At 47.1% G+C, this 19,234-nt stretch overlaps 1 protein-coding gene across 1 annotated transcript in view; it reads left to right on the top strand.

The window, feature by feature from the left end:
• The window catches only part of ACTL8 (actin like 8), a 44,400-nt gene extending 26,510 nt beyond the window's left edge, over positions 1 to 17,890 (top strand). Inside the window, exons 2-3 of the mRNA XM_050931347.1 lie at positions 15,133 to 15,508; positions 16,454 to 17,890. Coding sequence (XP_050787304.1) covers positions 15,143 to 15,508; positions 16,454 to 17,218 — 1,131 coding nt within the window. The 5' untranslated portion in view covers positions 15,133 to 15,142 and the 3' untranslated portion in view covers positions 17,219 to 17,890. The remainder of the gene's footprint in view (positions 1 to 15,132; positions 15,509 to 16,453) is intronic.
• The last annotated feature ends 1,344 nt before the right edge of the window (positions 17,891 to 19,234 follow it).

Below are 19,234 nucleotides of genomic sequence, written 5' to 3'. Positions count from 1 at the left end.
CTGTTGGGTAGGCAGAACCAAATCGCTCTGGTCTAGGTGGCCAGAGTTGGCATTGCTGCTCAAAGAGCATGCACTGAAGGCCAGACCTCTCCAGATAGGGCATAAAACTTCACAGCTGCCAACAGCAAACTGCCTCCTGCCAAATCACTCAGTTCTTGCACAGGGAAGATGGCTGCTTTAGACTGTCAACAGCATTTCCCAAAGCCCTGAGTTCTTGAATTACTGACCTGACCTAATCCTGCTTGGATCCCAGGGGGATTGTAGAACAGCTAGTCTGGCTGCCCAAACAATTGAAAATACCCTCCCTTCCCTTGCCCTGCAGACTCAAACTAAAGAGCTCAGATGCTGCTATGAGATGCACTTTTGTCTTGGTTATGTTGGATCTGTAGATCTTTAAATGCCCCTCCAATGTCCATGTGGATAAACACAGGGCTTTGATTTCCAGTCTCTCCAGTCCTCTAACAGGCTGTCTATGTAAGGACACCAGAAATGGAACCTACTCCTATGCTGTGAAATATCTCCCTTAACACAAGAAGGGACCTTAATCTAAGATGCCACCTCTACTGGTGCAGCAATTGTCCTCAAAGCAATGATCTGGCACAACAAATTCTGTCTTCATCATACAAGTACAGTAAAACCCTGCTACAACACAATGATTGGGGTCCAAAAAATCATATTGCAATAAATGCAGGGTTGTGGTATAGTGAGGTTTACCATGTCAAGCTTGGACAGAGAATGACTTGCATTTGTGAACTGCCCATAACAGTAACTGAAAGGGTGCAGCTCCAGCAGCAGGAGCTCTCAGCCATGCAGCGAGAGGGTCAACACTTGGGGAATTACTTATGCTCACTGCTTGTCCTGAGGAGCTGCAGTCCCTCAGACAGCAACACAACCATGTTTGGAGTAAAACAATGGGAAACCCCAGTCTGAGGAAGAGATCTAGGCTGCTTTGAACTGCATCTAAGATTCCATCCTGTAATTGGGTTCTGAGCTCCGAGTTGAGGCTGACATCAGAACCCCTGGATGGGTTCCTCCACAATTCTCTGTAGCACCTCAGCTGAATGCTGAGATTCTCGGTGAATGTTGGGTGTGGGTTTTTTGGTCTTCATTATCCTGAGCCACAGAGCAATCTTAAAAATCAGCATCATGATATCTATGCCTGATTGCTGGGATTTTGGAGGATAGCTTCTTCCTTTGATGAAATAGAAGGATCTTGCATCTTGCCCTGGCCCAGTGGCATTCTATAAATCAAACTAGACATGTTGGAGGAAGTGTCTCATCAAATGTGCTGGCTCACAGCAAATACTGGCTGAATCTAGATTCAGCCAGCATAAGTACACAACATGTTTGGGGGCACACTAGGGAGTTGGGAGGGCAGAGCTTCCAGCTGCATTCCTGAGCAGCTGCCTCTTGTGACAGCTGCCCCTTCTTAACACAGCTTGACGCTGCCTTCCAGCAAGCTGCTAGACTCTTGGGTGTTTATTCTTCTTCCCTCCCAGCATAGAGGGTGGTGTGCTAATCTGAATATGCAGGTGGTATGGGTATCTCCTCCCTCACAGAAGTGAACTGCGGAATTGCTTAAAACACTTCTCATTATTTGCCCAGAATTAAGGCTGCCTCCTTGCAGATCGAGCCCAGCACTGCATAATGCTGCTGTCTCAGTGGCAGGGCACTGGTGCAATCTCAGCAGTGGGCTCTTGGCCACATCTAACAAGCTCTAACAGAAACAAGGGCAGTATCCCAACTGGCTTGGGAAAGAAGCTTTGGGGCTGACTCTGAAATGCTGCTTTTGCCCCTACTGATAAAAGAAAATGCCCACTTGTCCAATCTAGTTGGCCTCTCTCCTCTTGAATCATGATTCTCTGCCTATGGTCTAGGCAGGAACTGCCACCATGCCAAAGGGGTGTAGTGAATCTCACCACATACGTGAGATGGTTCCTGTTAACCATTGGCTCTACCTAGAGCCTCAGGACTCAAACTAGAATGCTTGGCAGGTGGGGCAGGCTTGCCCTCTATGTACTTTTTTGCTCCTCAATAGACTTGGCATTTGTGAGTGGAGGGGGATGCAGCCATTGTGTCCAAGATGCAGATCTTTAGTGATGAGCTGGTGTAACTGGACTCAACTGGCCCAAGTGGGTCACCTGTAAACTCTCGAAAGTATCTTCTACTAGGGCCTCAGGAAAGACTGAGTGTAAATATCCTAACAAACATTGGAGGCTCTCAACAAAGTAGAGAACTTCCAAACTTCACCTATAGAGGGCAGTCTGGAAGTGCAAGGCCAATCCCTCTGGTTTAGTCTAGCTCCGACTCATACACCTCTGGGGAAGAAGAGGTGTCAATGTTAGGCTTACAAGGTCAGACCAAAAGCAACTTGGTGATTACCAAGTCTCTACTTCCCTAACACTTTCTTGCTTTCAATCTCTGCTTTCCCTTTAAACAAGTTTGTGGTTGTCCAGTGCAGAGAAGCTTGGAAATGTGCAACAAGTGCATCATTGCAATGAGTCCTAAATGAACTGAGGGGATATCTAGCAGCTGATATCAACTTCTAATCTTACCAGGAGGTGTACAATGTTGGGGCAGTATTGGCCCCAACATATTAGACATAGTGGGTGAAATCTGTTTCTGTTTTGGTTTTTTAAGTTGGACCAACTTCCAGTAAAACTTTTGAGCTTGGAGTTCTTCAGGTCTAGGAAACTAACTGCTAGTTAGCAGCACTGCTAAATACGAGGTTTGAACAGATTGTTTAGCTACTCATGCTAATTCCACAAATACTGTCCCACACTAACAGGTCTCTCCCAGGCCTGCAACACTGCTCAGCTTCTCAGCTTGGGCATTGTTGCTTTTCGCCAATGGTTCTCAACCTTTCCAGATGACTGTCCCCCATTCAGGAGTCTGATTTGTCTTGCATACCCCAAGTTTCACCTCACTTCAACTGTTTACAAAATCAGACCTAAAAAGACAAGCATGACAGCACAGGATTACTGAGAAACTGCTGACTTTCTCACTTTACCATATAATTATAGAATAAATCAATTGGAATATAACATTCACATTTTCAGTATGGTGCTATTTAAACAAGTCATTGTCTGTATGACATTTTTGCTTGTGCTTTTTATGTAGCCTGTTGTAAGACTAGGCAAGTATCCAGATAAGTCAATGTACCCACAGAGGACCTCAGCATATCCCCACAGTACAAATACCCCTGGCTGAGAATTCCTGCTCTAGCTAGTCTCTTGCCCCTGACCCCAGCTCTCACAGGCTTTCTGTGGCTGCTTACCAAGCCTCCCCTTAGCAACCTGCTCTTGGGCTGCTACCTCAAGGGCTAAAGAGACATCGTGCTCCTGCCTCTTTCAGGTCCCTGTTCTGCATCCTCTATTGCCCAAAGTGACATCTGTCCTTTTCCAGAACAACCAGTGGCCTGGCCTATCCCTCTTGGCAACTCTAAAGCAGGATGGGGATAAGTGCCCTGTATTGAGGTGGCAGGTGAATCAGAGTTAAACAGGAGTAGGGGTATCTGAAAAATACTCCCTTTCTAATGTGTTCTCTACAGCTATTGTCAATCTATAGCCAAGGGGGTGTGAGGAGAAATACAGGCATTTGTTGTAATTTTTTTTTGAATCCGCTGACTAGTTTTCAGGGGCTTAACATGAAGCTTCCTAGCTGGCTCGATTTCAGGTTGCTTGACAGCCTATAATCTACCCTTCTTGAAACAATTGACAATTTCAGTTGAAATGGCACAAAATAGACATCTGCAATTTTCAGTGTGTTTTTTCTCATAAGGAGAAAAGCGCTTTGACCATCCAATTGCCTCCCTAGGGAAGGGACTCTTCCAAAACAGCTCTGCTGGCGTGCTGTTGCTATCCAGTGTCAGATCAGACTGATGCTTGGTGCTATAGGATGGGGGTAATGGCCTCTAGCGTAGCCAGGAGTCAAGCCCACAGTCTAATCTGAAGTTGCTGCAAACGAAATTCTGGTCTTCTGTAGAACAACACGGAGTCCATTCTGCCCTGAAGCTTGTGTGGTCACTTGTTCCACATCCACCTTTCACTAGCACTTGGTAGCATCTTACCTGTGCAAAGTGGATGCAGGTGACCCCTTACGGTACACAGGAACAGTCAGAACTGCAGGATTCCAGAGAACTTCTCCCTCTGAACTAGGGGGTACGAGGCCTGTAAAACAAAGAACTTGGAAGTTTATGGCTGGAATGCTGAGCTTCTGTGTCTGGTCCCAGCCAGGCTTATGTCCTGCTTGAGTGTTCGACCTGCAAATCCAAAGTCTTGCAGCAGTCGTTCTAAAGCCTTGTCTACGCTTTCAGCACTATAGCATCATAGTTATAGCTGCTCCACCATAGAAACTCACTACAGTGTTGCAAGGGGTTCTCCCATCAGTATTGTTCCACCTCCCTGAGAGGCCACAGGCAAGGAAAGTCTTTGTTGATCTAGTGCTATCAACAGGGGGGTTAGGTTGGCTTAACTCTCTCAGGAGTGTGGCTTTTTCAGACTGACCCAGTTACATTGCTCAGTATAACTCCTTAGCATAGACTTCCCCTTAGTCTGTGGACAAGATTAAAGCTTTCTTCTGTGTCAGTTTGCTTTCACTATCATTCTGGTGGCCTACAGAATGAAAAGACTCCTCTGGGGTGTGACCAAAGTAATCAGAATTCCCATTGACTTCCCCATCCACTCAAGGTATCTACACACCAGGCTAGATTCTGCTTGTTTCATGGCGGAACCCAGCAAATTAAGGTATACAACAGTAACACTCAGCTCAAAGATCCCCTTTGGGCAAAGGCTGTTGGTTGGGCTAACTCGAGGAACCATTAGGAAAAGAGTGGCTATAAAATACTGCTATATAAATCCAAGGTATGCCCACACTTTGAGTACCATGTGCAGTTCTGGTTGCTCCACCTCTTTTGACTTGGAAAAGTTAGGAGGACAACAAGTGGTTTGGAACAGCTTCCTTATGAGAGATTAAAAAGACTGGGACCGATCCTTTTATAAAAGGTGACGAGAGGTGTGTTTGGTCACATGTGCCATTAGTGTCATCTTGGTGCAAAATATACCTGGTGAGTTATCACTTAAACTGATAAAAGGCTGCTTATTGATCTTTAATGTGTATAGACAAAATGTCTTCAGAATGATGAATGCAAGCTGAGATTATGACACATTTACCAGAGTGTGGGGAGGGGGGTAAACTTTCCTCAAAGACCAAGGACAAGCTGATACCTCCAACCAGGTGTCCCTAGGTGATTGGCAATCACCTGTCAAGTGCCAAAGAAGGCCAACAAAGGGGGCAGGAACAGAGGCATCTGCAGTTTAGTTTCAGAGATGTGGATTTCCAGCTGCTCTTGCAGCTGGAATGCCCTTTATCTAGGGCTAACCCCCCAAATGCCTTTCAAAGGGTGAGTGGAGTATAGAAGTGAGTGGCAAATACACCCCAGGCTCTCTAAGGCAGAGGAAGCAGCCTTTTGATTTTGGTGGCAGGAGGGGAGATGGTCCACCCTCTTGTTGAACATGTGGTGAGGATTTCTGCCTTGAGCTTTAGCTACTAAGCACTTGTAACCACTTCTAATACCTTGTACTCACTTTAAAACCTAATCCTTGTACTTGATTTATTAATATAAACACAACTGTTTGGTAACCCCAATTCAAGTAGCCAACTGTCAAATATTGCCCATTAGAGGCAAATGACTTTCTACACTGCCCAGCCCTCTCATGGGCAGATTGATCAGACGTCTGATCACCCTGCAAGTAATCAAGCTGGTGGAGGCCACCGTGTGACAGGTGTTGCTGCTGGAATCGAGTTGCTAGACAGGGCTGTGGCAGGTCAAATACTCAAGGTGTGACCTGCAGGCTGTTGGTGAGCAGTGCAGGTTAGAAGCTACAACTGCAAATGATTGTGAGGGACCCAAGATGTCAGAGGGGTGACACAGCCCCAGTGGTCAGGATTGCATTCCAGAATGCGTCAGGGATGTGATAGGGGTCCATAAAATCATGAATGGTGCAGGGAAAGTGAATAGACAAGTTGTTTACGTTTTTCTCGTACTAAAAGAACCAGGAGTCAGCCAATGAAATTAATAGACATTAGGCCTAAAGCAGCAAAAGAATGTACCTCTTCACACAATGCAGGCAACCTGTGGAACTCCTTGCCAAGGGATGTTGTGAACCCCAAAACTATAATGGGGGTTCAAAAGAGAATTACCTGGCAGATAGGTTCCTCAATGGCTATAAGCCAAAATGGTCAACCATATGCTCTGGGTGTCCCTAACCTCTGTTATCCAGCCCTAGCTTCTGGTAGGGGATGGATTGCTTGCCCTATCCTGTTCATTCCCTCTGAAGCACTTGGCACCAGTCACTGAAGACAGGATACTGGGCTAGATTGGCCATATTGCATCAGACTAACGGTCCTTATGTACTGACTTTCCCCACCCTCCATTTTCTCACTCATGATTGCCTTGGCCATCAAAGCCAGGGTTACTGTCTGTCTCCTTCAGACTTGTAGAGGGCCCTAAAGATGGCAAGCTTTTAAAATGGAGTGAACTGTTTCCTTAGAGGTGGGGTGTAAAGGTTGGTGAGATTCACTGACAGGCTCAGCGCAGTAAGCTTTTCTGGGCTATTTTGGGCTGCCTTAGGAAAGATGCAGTGAAATAAGACCCTTGTTAAATTGGTCCCTGTGGGCTGGCTTCCTGTATCTATTCCACTGTTATCCTCTGATCTTCCATAAACTGTCTCTTGAATTCTGCTAGCTACCCAAGCTTGGCTTTCACAAAGGATTATCCTTCTGTATCATAATTTTGACAGCCCTTTCAAGAACTGAAACCATTCCCATGTCTCTTTTTTTCTAGATAATGAGATTAATTATACTGAGATTTGTCTTTTCAGTGGTGTGTTTGAGGAACTGGTTATAGTTTTGACTGTTTCCCTCATTCTCTGCAGTTTGCTGGCTTTGTATTCTGGCTTAATCTCATCTCCCTTCCCCCTCTCCCCCAGGCTCCTTTGCTTCTAATTAGTGTCTAGAAGGGTAATTGGACTGAGGGGGAGAGGAGGTCCTTCCAGGGAAGAAGATGGCTTTGCATTAAACTGTAGTGAGGCTCCAAGTTTGTAACTTGGTTAGCTTATCTGCTTTAAACGTCAGCAGTCAAAACATGATTTAAGCAAAGGACTTGACTCTAGCTGGCTTATTAAAATGAGAGATGGGTGTCTGAGTCAATTGGTAGCAAACTGACAGGCAGAGAAAAGCTGTCTCAAGCAGAGACAGTGATGGCTTTTTATTAAACTAATAAAATGCATGGCATGGGAATAGGGCTACCCTAGCCAAACAGGCAAATATCTCTAGGAACAAGGCTCAGAACTGAATCACCTAGAACCCTGCACTCTTGCTTTACTGGAACCTGGCGGTCTCTAAAGATGGTGCTGTCCTTCGAACAATGCTTTAGTCACTCTAAAGTACAGACCTGGACCCTGGCTATTCATGAAACTATTCACTAGACCGAGTTATGAGGTAGTAAGTTTGCAGGACCTCCTCTGGAGTGAGGCCACACAAGTTTGCAACTACTCTACCTTATGCCTTCTCCTTGAGGAAGAGAACAAATATGGCTGTCCTTGCCATGTGGTCAGTGGCTAGTTCATCTTGAGTAGCGTATCAGAGCTTCCAGAAGCTGTAGCCACAGTGGGCTTCAGTTCCAAAATGAGTGACCTGCATTCTCAAAGCGGTTAGTACGCACTAGTCTAGCCAGTACTCATGGCTAGAATGCATCCTGGTTCCTCTAGGGAGGGAACCCCACACTCCACTTGGGCTTTGCAGGTGGGGTGGACTCTGAAGGTCTGGCAAACCACCAAGACTTGGATGCATCACCACTACCAAGTGGCACCCACAGGCTGGGTTCAAAGCTGGGGTGGTGCCAGTAGGCAGTATAGCTCCAGCATCTTCTACTCACTGAAATGTTGCTGGACCACTAAGTGTGAACACACTTAGTTCAATCTCTCCCTGATAGGCTGGGCTCCCTGTGACTCAGTGCTTGGCTGTATGTTAGGAAATGATTCCAGACTAAGTCACCCACTTCAAAGCAGTCTCCAAAAGGCTCCTATTTGCTACAAAGGAGATAGCAGTGTCTCAACAGGGCTATAGCAAACACCATGTGATTCTAGTGATGTCCTCCAGCAGGCAGTGGTGGCATCTAAAACAAAGTACAGAATCAGTCTAGTAACACTAGCCTCCACTTACATGAGCATAGAGGGGCACAGTATCTTTCAGGCCTCCTGATCTGCTTGTAGAGTAAAACTGTTAAGAACTTGACTGACATTCTACCCTGCATTAATAGCAATAACTCTAATAAATTGAGGGCCATGTTCCAATTAAGACTGAAGACTGGAAGATTTCATCTCTGGGCACAGGCATCAAAGTTAGATACATAGACGGGGAATGGGTTAGCCAGTCCATCTGTAACTACAGGGCCAGTGTGAATAGATGAACATCAAACTATTAGAGTCTAATTTGACAATCTAACGAGGAGCTGTGATGTTTTATGCATGGTGCCTAATTTTACCCTGGCAATCTCCTGCTATATTTAACATCATTAATCATTGTTGATTCCCACAGGGCTGGATCCCTGATTAGTGTCAGATGCATCACGGGAGGGAAGGGATTTTAAAAAGCCCTTTCTTCACACTGGAACTGAAGCCAGTTCAGTGGAGTCTATCTTATTTGCTTGCGTGGCTGGAACACTTTTGTGAACAGGGGTAGACCGATGCACTGCCCTCCTTCCATTTAACCTTCGTCCTTCTTTCACATGGCCTGAAGTGTCATCTGGGGTCTTGCTTCCTGTCCCTGCACATGTACCATAGCTGCTGACACTACCTCTCGGTAGAGGTAGCTGGTGCTTAGCTGCTGTGCCAAAAAGCACACGACCATCCTTGGGTGGTCAGTCTTGGTCTCATGGTTTGAGGGAGAAATTCCAGGTAGTAGAAGCTTCTTGGTTGCTGACCATGATGCTAGAAATTGACTACACTAGAATCCTTTCAGGAAGTAGTGACCTAGCATCGAACTGCAGTTTTGACTTGGCAAATGTCACTGTAGCCAGGACTGTTTTTAGCATCCCTGCTTCACAACTAGAGTCTGTCAGGCCTTGGTGTAAAGGTTTGGATGGCCTTTTTCTGAAGATGGACTCCACTTGCCTAAATCCAGTCGCACAACCCCTTAAGGCTCATTGAGGTGATGTAGCCTCAAGGCTCCATGGAAATGCCCAAGGAAATCAGTGGCTATTGCATTGCAGTGATCAAAATGTAGACCCAGTGAGAACTTCTAGCAAAGTCCTGTATGACACATGCATGGTTCTCCCCACTTCCCACCCCCACAATCTCTTGATGAAACTTCCCAGGAAATAGAATTTCCAAGTTCCAGCCAGACCTGTCGGAACACTTGACCAGAAAGCAAAACTGGCCATGACTAGAATACTCTTTCAGATAATTGACAGTTGGTTTTCTGTTGCTATCACAACCAAGCATGGGGGGGTTTTCAGTTTTTCACTTTGATATTGAAAATTCTAGTGTGTGCAAAACACTGGAAAACTAGATAGGAAGGTACCTTCCTATACAGCTGTTCTCCCCAGACTGACTGCTCTGGCAGGATGAGTCTCATGAGGACAGCTGTGAATACCAAATTTTTCAGCTCACTGGAAGTTACCCAAAAATCACTGTTTTGAATCAAAACCTCTTGTCTTGATTTCAAGCATTTCTTAAAGTTAAACCAAAAAACCCCCAGTCACTTCAAAAATTTAAAAACAGCTTGAATGTTCAGATTTAAAACCATTTGGCAGAACTATTAATTTTGGCTGTTGCCAAACCTGCATTTTGCCAAATAGTGCGGTCAAAATTTGCACATCTCTCTTTCACAAGGCGAGGCTTTCTGCCGACAAAACCAGGGCTTGCTAGAGAATGGGTAAGCAATCCAACCTGCACACCAATTTCTCCCTGCAAATATGGGTCCTTGGAATATAGATCTACAGGCACCATAGATTAAATATTTTAGTTAATCTTTTGTCATGCAGCCCATCTTCCAAAGCAGTCACACATTCACCACAACTCCACTGCAGGAGGAGATGGGCTTATCTTCACAGCCTTGTTCAAATATCTCTAGGCTGGCTTTCCCTGTCCCACTTTGCTAATTAAAAACAACCTCAGTCACCTTTTTTCATCTGAGACAAGGTGAGTTAACTTCTTATTGGACCAACTTCCATCAGGGAGATGAGCATTTGAACTTGCCTAGAGGCCATCAAGTCTGAGAAAGGGACTCTGCACCAAAGCTAATACAAGGTGGGACAGATTATGCTGAAGGAGTTATCGCATGTTGCAAGAGGCCATTCGAGGTGAAGTGGGCAGTTAACACCTCTGTGGTCACAGGCAGAAGGCAGGTTAGATTGTTGTAATGGGCCATAATCCAGGGTCTCGAGTCCATGACACTTGACACCTAGTAGTTATGAATTTAAGATGCCTACGCTAGTCCCTTGAAGCTGTTGTGCTGCCCTCCTTTGTGTTGGATACAGAGTGATTGTTTTGTGAGAAGTGTTTGCCCATGGGTGATGGGGACCCTTTTGTCTTAGCACCCTTCTGTGTGAGCTCATCAGAGCATAGTGTCTGCCTGGCTCCACCAACCCAGTTGTTGGGACATGTAGTGCATTGGATGAGGCATGTGTAGGACCCAGGGGCAGTGCAACCTATTAGGTGACCTAGGAGGTCACCTAGGGCTCTAGGATTTGGGGGATGGCATTTTCTTTGGCAGGGACTGCGGTGGCCAGATCTTCAGCTGCTGTCAGCATTTAGGCAGGGGGTGTGGGGAGGGCCACCTACAGCAAGTAAGGGGGGTTGGTATGCAGGGCAGCTGCCTGCCCCTGCTCCACCTCTTCCCCAAGCACACCATGGCTGCTTCACTTGCACCACAAGCCTGGGAGGCAAGAGAAGTGAAGCAGCTGGGGTGGGCAGCTGCTGCACAGCTCCCCAGAGGAGGGAGCTGCTGTGGTGGGGGGGGGGGTGCCTCAGAGGAGGGGTGGGGAGCTGCTGTGGGGGGAGGGGTGCCTCAGGGCTCGGACAGGGGAGGGCACAAGGTGGAAGCTTCACCTAGGGCACAAACATCCTTGCACCAGCCCTGGTAGGACCCATGAATTGTGAAAAGTATGTTGTGGGGGCTATTGACCACATAGCAGTGGAGATCTGTTGGCAGATTATGGCATATGCCTGACTGTGTCTAGAGGTCTCTTCTTGGGGCCCTATTGACAACTCCTCTTCTAAAGGAGAGCGCATAGCACCAGAGTCTGCAAAAATGTCAAAACGAGGACTGAAGATCTGCCCCTAGACACCTAGTTGGCTTTCACCTGGACTCTGCTTTCTTCAGTAGCCTTGTCTGTTCCTGGCAGTCATCCCTCCCCCACACCATCCCCTCCATCAGAATCTTATTAGCTATGTTTACATGGCAAGGATGTCAAGCGATTAATTTTTAATGGCCTGGTTTATTGCGTATATGAATGGCTTAGTGAGTAATTTCCACATTTAAGTGATTGATTCCCCAGAGTTTGGAGGGACTGGTTCGCTTTACATTAATCAGGACTTCAGCATGCTAAGGGGTGATCAATCAATCCCCCTGCTGCCACAGAGAGTAATGTTTAAAATACCTCCAAGGTACAGTGAGGTTAGGCAGAGCTTTAATTACTCCCTTCCTTGCTCCCAGCAAATTTCTTGGTGGTCCCTGCTATTGGCCTAGTCTCCCCTGCACGTCTCCCTCCGCAACACACAGCAAACCCAGATGTTCGTTAGGAAACTGGCAGTAGCGCATCATATCCTACACAGGATTCGTGCTCCCAAATTCCAGTCCATCTGCTCCTGGCAGAGCCATGGTATAAAATATACACCTGCCATGTGGGAGAGGGATCTATTAACTGCTCCGTGGACAGGCAGCTCTCTGGTTCTAGCTAGGGTCAGGCTGAGTAGACATTGGTGAAAGCTGCCTCACTTCCTTCCTTGCTGATTGTGCTCCTGTCCTGACCAGTAGCTGCCCCATCTGTTGATCCCAGGTTACTGATCTTGCCCAAGATCAAAGCTGGCACCTAACCTAGTGTCTGGGTAGCCTTAAGGAAGCACTTCTGCAGATCACCAAACCTCCTGCTAGGCCTTCTCCGGAAGACTTCTGTGCTGGAGTCACAAGCAGAAATCTCACCTAGCAAGTCTCTTCCATGCAGGCTGCTCCTATGTACAAGCATCAGGAGCCATGGTCACAACACCATTCATAGCACACTTCTGCCAGTAGCCTTGACTCCTATGCTATTGCTGGGGCATCTAGACATTACCATAACTCCCCTTAAGCAATTTCTGATGAAGCATATGCTGGCCAAAAAGTACCCAGCACACTCACCCTAATAAAAACATTTCTGCATCTTACCTACAAAGTACTTAAAGACCTAATGAGAGCACATGGCATCTCTAGGTAACTACACAACCACAGTATCAGACTGAAAACTAACACAGCTAGAGTTAGGGTGACCAGATAGCAAATGTGGAAAAAGAGATGGGGGGGTAATAGGAACCTGTATAAGACCCCAAAATCAGGACTGTCCTTATGAAATCAGGACATCTGGTCACCCTAGCTAGAGTTGCAGATTGTTAATTTCTCAAATGCAGCCTGCTTGGTTTACATTAGCCACCTCCAGCACTACTCTTCAGTAGCTTACCAAGAAAACCCTGTGCATTTGACATCCAAGTGCATGGAAGATGTTGTACCTTTTTTATTTTGGGGCTTGATAAACTTCATACTTCCAAACATTTTAGCTTGTGTGACTATATATAACAACCAATCAACAGGGAGATGCCAAGATCTTCTGAAGGCTTTGCCTGTCAAAGATACTGGATAGCAAAGCTTTCATGGTTGCCTTGGCAGAGTCAAGAGACCATCTCAGATCATTGGGCAACTTCTGCTACAAAGAACCTAAACATTACCACACTTTCCTTCTGGTTTATTAGTCTGGCCTCACCCACACCTGGTTTAATGGGGAAACTTAGATGCTGGGATTCCAGCACAGCAGAATGACTGGCTGCATAAGGACTGTTCTTTCAATAGGTCTTGTGACTTAAACTGTCTCTCTGGGTCAGGAATGAATTTGGCTTTAAATCACTAGCTCGGTATTTGGCCTATTCCTTAAGGCATGAACTGGGTAACACTAAGATCTCTGGAGCAGGAAGAACAAATCTACAACTTGTTTGCAGTGCAATAACCCAGTTGGTGTAATATTAACTGGATAAGGCAGTAAATTTAGCTGAAATCTTGTGGGCTAAGTAACAAAGCGAAGGTGTATAGCTTCAAGGACTTCCTGTGGGAGTAGTTTCATATTGTCTAGTATCAACAGCATGATGTAGCCCATTGGCAGGAAGCTAGGTAACTTATTTGATGCCTTGCATTGTTGTCTCCCTGGAGGTATCTGGATGGAAGTACTGGCTTGGGAGACTAGCATACTTCCAAAGCTCCTTAGAGGGAGGACTTCTGGATAAGTGTTCATATGGCTTGTCTTATCTACACAGTTCTCAGGTGGTGTGCACTGGGGAGAAGGCATCTTCTCTCCCCCACCCCCAACTGGGAAAATCAGTGAATTGACAAGACTCCAATTCTCCTACCTAAGGAGACAAGTCTTGGTCAGTCTAATGTCCCCACCATAATGGCTTAGGGTTGGACGAAAGACCTGCAATACCTCATTGCGTGCTTATTTGTTTAGAGGGTGAGACTTGCTCTCACATCCAGACCCTACATGGAATGGCCCTCTAAAAGGCCCAAGATACCATCTAAAGAATCCATGGGTCTTGCACCAAGACCACTCCATTTCTCACCCTTCCTAACAACTGAGATGCAATAGCATTATGGTCACCTACCATGAGTCTGCTTTGGGACAGATGGTTAGGAAGAATAATTCAGACAAGTACCAAAGGCTGGAATAGAAATCTGTTCATTACAGCAAACTAAGGAGTAGTAGGCTTGGGTGGAAGACCTTTTTTAAGGTCAGGATATAACTAAAGCCTTCAGCATGAAAAAGCTGGTGATAGTTTTCAGTCAAACAAGCAGGTGGCTTTCTAAATACATTTTCTCTGGCTTGTGTACTTGGCCTATTGACCCGATCGTCAGTGTGGAGCTGAGACAGTAAACCCTTCTGATGCTGTTGGAGTCTGACTGTGTACGGCTCGATTAGCTTTCTACAGTAGCTGCCTCTCCTTCCTACAAAAATGAAGGATTTGTGGGTTGAACAGTACTTGGCTTCTCATCACAGGGCAATGCTTCCTGCTCTCTTGCTGGCAAAGCTGATGGTCACACTAGGGCCAAAATGGGATGTTGGCACCTCATGATGCAGATTCTGTAGTTTGTCACCACATGGGCCTGACTTTCTAAGAGCTCCACACACACAGCGTGGGGCTCTTCCCTTATGAAATCCAGGCTTGAAAGTGGAAACTCGACTCCCGCCCTCTTACATGTGAGTCTGTGCTGAACTCTAGAAAACCAAACCTGGCTCTTGGCATATCATGCCTTTCTCACTGGCCAGATGTTGGCAAGCCAACACATGGTCCCTACCACATCAGTAGCTTCCAAAGCTTAACCCAGGACACTCAAAGATGTGGGGTTTTGAACTGCATGAATTACAAGACACCCCCACCCCAAATAATTGTCCTGAATGGACTCAGCCTGCCTAGGCTTGCTGGAGGGTCGAATAGCTTTAACTCACACTTGGCTTTTAATTCAACAGGCCCTTCCTTCCTTAAGGGAGGGTGAGGAGTGGCACTTCACCTCCTGTAGCTGGCCAAAGAGGCCTTGGAAAGAGCTTAGGTGTTTAGCAGCCCTCAAACACTGGCAGGTACAACATCCTTTCCAAACTCCCAGTTCCAGCTTCTGAAGCCTCCCCTTAGTCTGTCCCTTCTAGATAAGTGCCTCATGAGGCACTTAAGGGTCCCTATCACACCTATAGTCAATCACTATCCAAGCATCTCTGTAGGATATGCATATATTTAAACCAACCAACTACTAGCTTCCAATGCCCTGAGATGGTCCCTCAGCAGGAGCACTTGACTTGCCTTTCACCTAAAAGCTTGGTCTTTCTGTCTCATTATTCAGACAAACCAAAATGGCCGAAGAAGAAATTGCTGCTCTCATCATTGACAATGGCTCTGGGATGTGTAAAGCTGGCTTTGCTGGAGACGACGCCCCTCGTGCAGTGTTCCCATCCATTGTCGGACGCCCAAGGCACCAAGGGGTCATGGTTGGGATGGGGCAGAAGGACAGTTACGTTGGTGACGAGGCCCAGAGCAAGAGAGGCATCCTGACCCTGAAGTACCCTATTGAACATGGCATTGTCACCAACTGGGATGACATGGAGAAAGTGTGGCACCATACCTTCTACAATGAGCTCCGTGTTGCCCCAGAGGAGCACCCTGTCCTGCTGACAGAAGCTCCCCTGAATCCCAAGGCCAACAGAGAGAAGATGACCCAGGTGCAGTATTGCAACTATGTGTATATCTGCTGTGCATGACTTACAGCTACCTTAAATGAGTGTCTTGGTTTTCTATCCCTTGCGTCCCTGATGGTTTTATGGCAGCCCTGGCACTTCTGCTTCTAAGTCTCTTGGCTGTCTCAGTTTTTGTCTGATGCTGAGGCCTGGCAGGCTCGGTGTAAGATACTTCAGCTGTGGGAATTATCTTATTTCAACTTACCTCCCGTCCTCACAGCACGGGATCAATTGGCCACAGCTACCCCGTTGACTCCGCAACCGCCACTCGCCCTGGTGGAGTTCCAGAGTCAACAGAAGCGCATTCGGGGATCAATATATTGCATCTAGATGAGACATGATGTATTGATCCCCCAATAAACCAATTGCTACCCACTGATCTGGTGGGTAGTGTAGACATACCCAGAGTGTCCAGGTTTAAGGTCTTCCAGGGAACCAGTCAAACAGCACTTCATGAGACATATCAAACATCTCAGGTCTGTTTGAACCCTGCAAGAGCTTATCTCTAGAAAAAACTTGCAAGACTTCAACTAGTAGAGGAAAGTGAATTTCTGAATTTCTAAAAGGACAGGGAGGGGAGGTGGAGGTGAGCTACAACTAACGTACAGAGTTGAGTCGTCTTTGGCATGAAAGTTTGTCCAGGTGTCTTTGACCTGCTCTAGTTACCCATCAGCATAGTATCTGGCTGCCTATGTGGTGTAATCTTATAGCAGCACAAGATTACACTTGCATACTGTTCACAGCAGAAGTCCCTCTAGCTCACGGGGGGGTGGGGGAGAGACCTGGGTTTTGATGCTTGAGCCCAGAATAGTCTAATCATGGTGTTGTCTGGGTCTAGCCCTGGTTAGCTACTGATTCTTGAATCAGTATTTGGTTGCAGGTGTGGACAGTTGATCCCTGCAGTACAGTAAAATGTCTCCTCTCTCCTAGATCATGTTTGAGACCTTCAACTCCCCTGCCATGTATGTGGCCATCCAGGCTGTACTGGCCTTATATGCCTCTGGACGTACCACTGGCATTGTGATGGACTCTGGTGATGGGGTGACCCATGCCGTGCCCATCTACGAAGGCTACGCGCTGCCTCATGCCATCCTGCGCTTGGACTTGGCTGGGCGTGACCTGACCGACTACCTCATGAAGATCCTAACGGAGCGGGGTTACAGCTTCACTACCACAGCAGAGAGGGAGATCGTGCGTGATATCAAGGAGAAGCTGTGCTACGTCGCCTTGGACTTTGAGCAGGAGATGGCTGCAGCTGCTGCATCTGCCTCTTTGGAGAAAAGTTACGAGCTCCCTGATGGGCAGGTGATCACCATTGGGAACGAGCGGTTCAGGTGCCCAGAGGCCCTCTTCCAGCCCTCCTTCCTGGGCATGGAATCCTGCGGCATCCATGAGAGCACCTTCAACTCGGTCATGAAGTGTGACATCGACATCCGAAAGGACCTCTATGCCAACACAGTGCTGTCCGGTGGCAGCACCATGTATGGTGGCATCGCTGACCGCATGCAGAAGGAAATCGCTGCCCTGGCCCCAAGCACTATGAAGATCAAGATCATTGCCCCAGTGGAGCGCAAATTCTCAGTCTGGATTGGTGGTTCCATCCTGGCGTCTCTCTCCACCTTCCAGCAGATGTGGATCAGTAAGCAGGAATACGACGAGGCTGGTCCGTCCATTGTTCACAGGAAATGCTTCTGAATCATGTTCCAAAATGGAAGTGTCAAATGTGGCTGGACAATGGATTGTTCCTTTATGGAAATATTCCTTCCAAAGCTATTCCTAGCTCTTCCAAGGGCTGTCTGTATGCTTAACATATCCTCTCTAACATTGCTTTTGACCTATCCAAACTGAAGTCCCATCACATAACCTAATGCACAGTGATCACCTGTAAAAATGTGCTAAACCCCTCCATGCTAGTGACTCATCACAAGGTTAAGAGGTAAAACCACACTAATGTGAGGCTATGGATCTGTCGCTGACTACAGCACTCTTCGTTGTCATTGTACTGTCAGATTCTCAGGGCTAGAGATGAGACTGGTGCAAGATGTACTCAAGGTCGGGCATCTAAAGATTGAGTAATTATTCCATAACTCCTCTTCGGGGGCTGGCAAGTGCAAATGTTAATTGCTACTTGTCTTCCTGCTGTACCAGCAGGAATTAAGGGGCCTGTCTGCTTTTTTCCACCCAACTGTACCAATAAATAGCCATGGGGCTGAAGGCTACTCCTGGCTCCATGCGCAAGCTATTGTATTCATCCTAATCTGAAGAGAATCTCCCCAATGTACAGAGATTAAGAGTTTGTATGGTCATTAAGGCAAAGTGGAGAATTGTAACATGCAATGATAGTCTTGTGATAAGGGGAAATTTAAAAATTAAATATGTGAAGTGCTATGCAGGATTGATTCCATTTCTTTGGGAAATGGATGGGGAAGGGATTTGGACAAAACTCTAGGTCTCTGCTTTCAGAAAGACAACTCCTTTGGTCAAGGATCAAATGTTACACCTTGAACAGGGATACATACTCATTTTCCAGCCTCCTGGAAGGGGAGGCAGGGACTAAATGACTTATCTGACATTGCAATGAGTCATTGGTGGCAGATCTGGGTATGCAGTAGCAGACACTAGGGGCTGCTTGTCCTGACAATTCCACCTGATTTAAGGAAACATCAGCTTCCTGTGGTGGGGTCTCAGGTCATTGAAGAGTGTCACAAAGGTACATGATTAAACAGCAGCTGGGTGTTTTCCAGAGGTGCTGAGCCTCCAGTGGCTGACTGCAAATGCTCTGCGTTTCTGGAAAACTGACACAAAGGGCAGGTCTGCACTACAAACCTACATCGGCACTCGTGCATCTGTCACTGTCATGCTTCTGGTGAAGATGCTCTAAGCTGACAGGAAAGAGCTCTCCCGTCAGCTCAACTCCACCACTGTGAGAGGCAGTAGCTAGGTTGGCAGGAGAAACTCTCTCCTGTAGACCTACCTACCCCCTGCCATGTAGACAGTTAGGCCAATCTTAACTCCACACCCAACCAACTCCCCCTGAGCAACAGTCATACTAAAGTAAGTGGTGTAGACCTGGCCTTAAGCATCTAAATCTGGATCAAAACTAACAAGCTACCCACTTTCAAAACTCTGCCTGAAGGTTGGGCTTCTCATTGGTGGCTGTCACAGAGTCCCCGGGCAATGCTCTGGAACTGCTCCCCACCAAGCCAGTCAGGACTTTGGGGAGCCTCCTCTCCCTTGGAGCAGACTTGTTCAGGGCAAGAAGCTCACACAGCTTCACCTCCTGGGTCTCTCCTTGGAGCATTCAGCATCCTCTGCCCCTCCGTGCGCTTCCCACAGCGAGTCCACCCCAGCGGGGTCCTGGGGAAGCCACCGGGTTCTGCATCCCCACTTTGCAGTCAGACGTGACTCTCAGCCAGCCAGTAAAACAGAGGTTTATTCGATGACAGGAACAGGGTCTAAAACAGAGCTTGTAGATACAGCGAACCGGACCCCTCGGCTGGGTCCATTCTGGGGGGCAGTGTGCCAGACCCCCAGGTCTGCCCTCCACCCTTGACCCCAGCCAGCTCCAGACTAACAAGCCCTCCCAGCCCCTCCTCTCTCCTCAGCCCCTTTCCCGGGCCAGGAGGTCACCTGATCCCTTTGTCTCCAACACCTTCAGCTGGCACCTTTGCAGAGGAGGGGCCCAGGCCATCAGTTGCTAGGAGACAGAGT

This window comes from Gopherus flavomarginatus, chromosome 21, assembly GCF_025201925.1.
Source record: "Gopherus flavomarginatus isolate rGopFla2 chromosome 21, rGopFla2.mat.asm, whole genome shotgun sequence".
Lineage (NCBI taxonomy): Eukaryota > Metazoa > Chordata > Testudines > Testudinidae > Gopherus > Gopherus flavomarginatus.
This window is presented reverse-complemented; position numbering and strand designations above follow the sequence as displayed.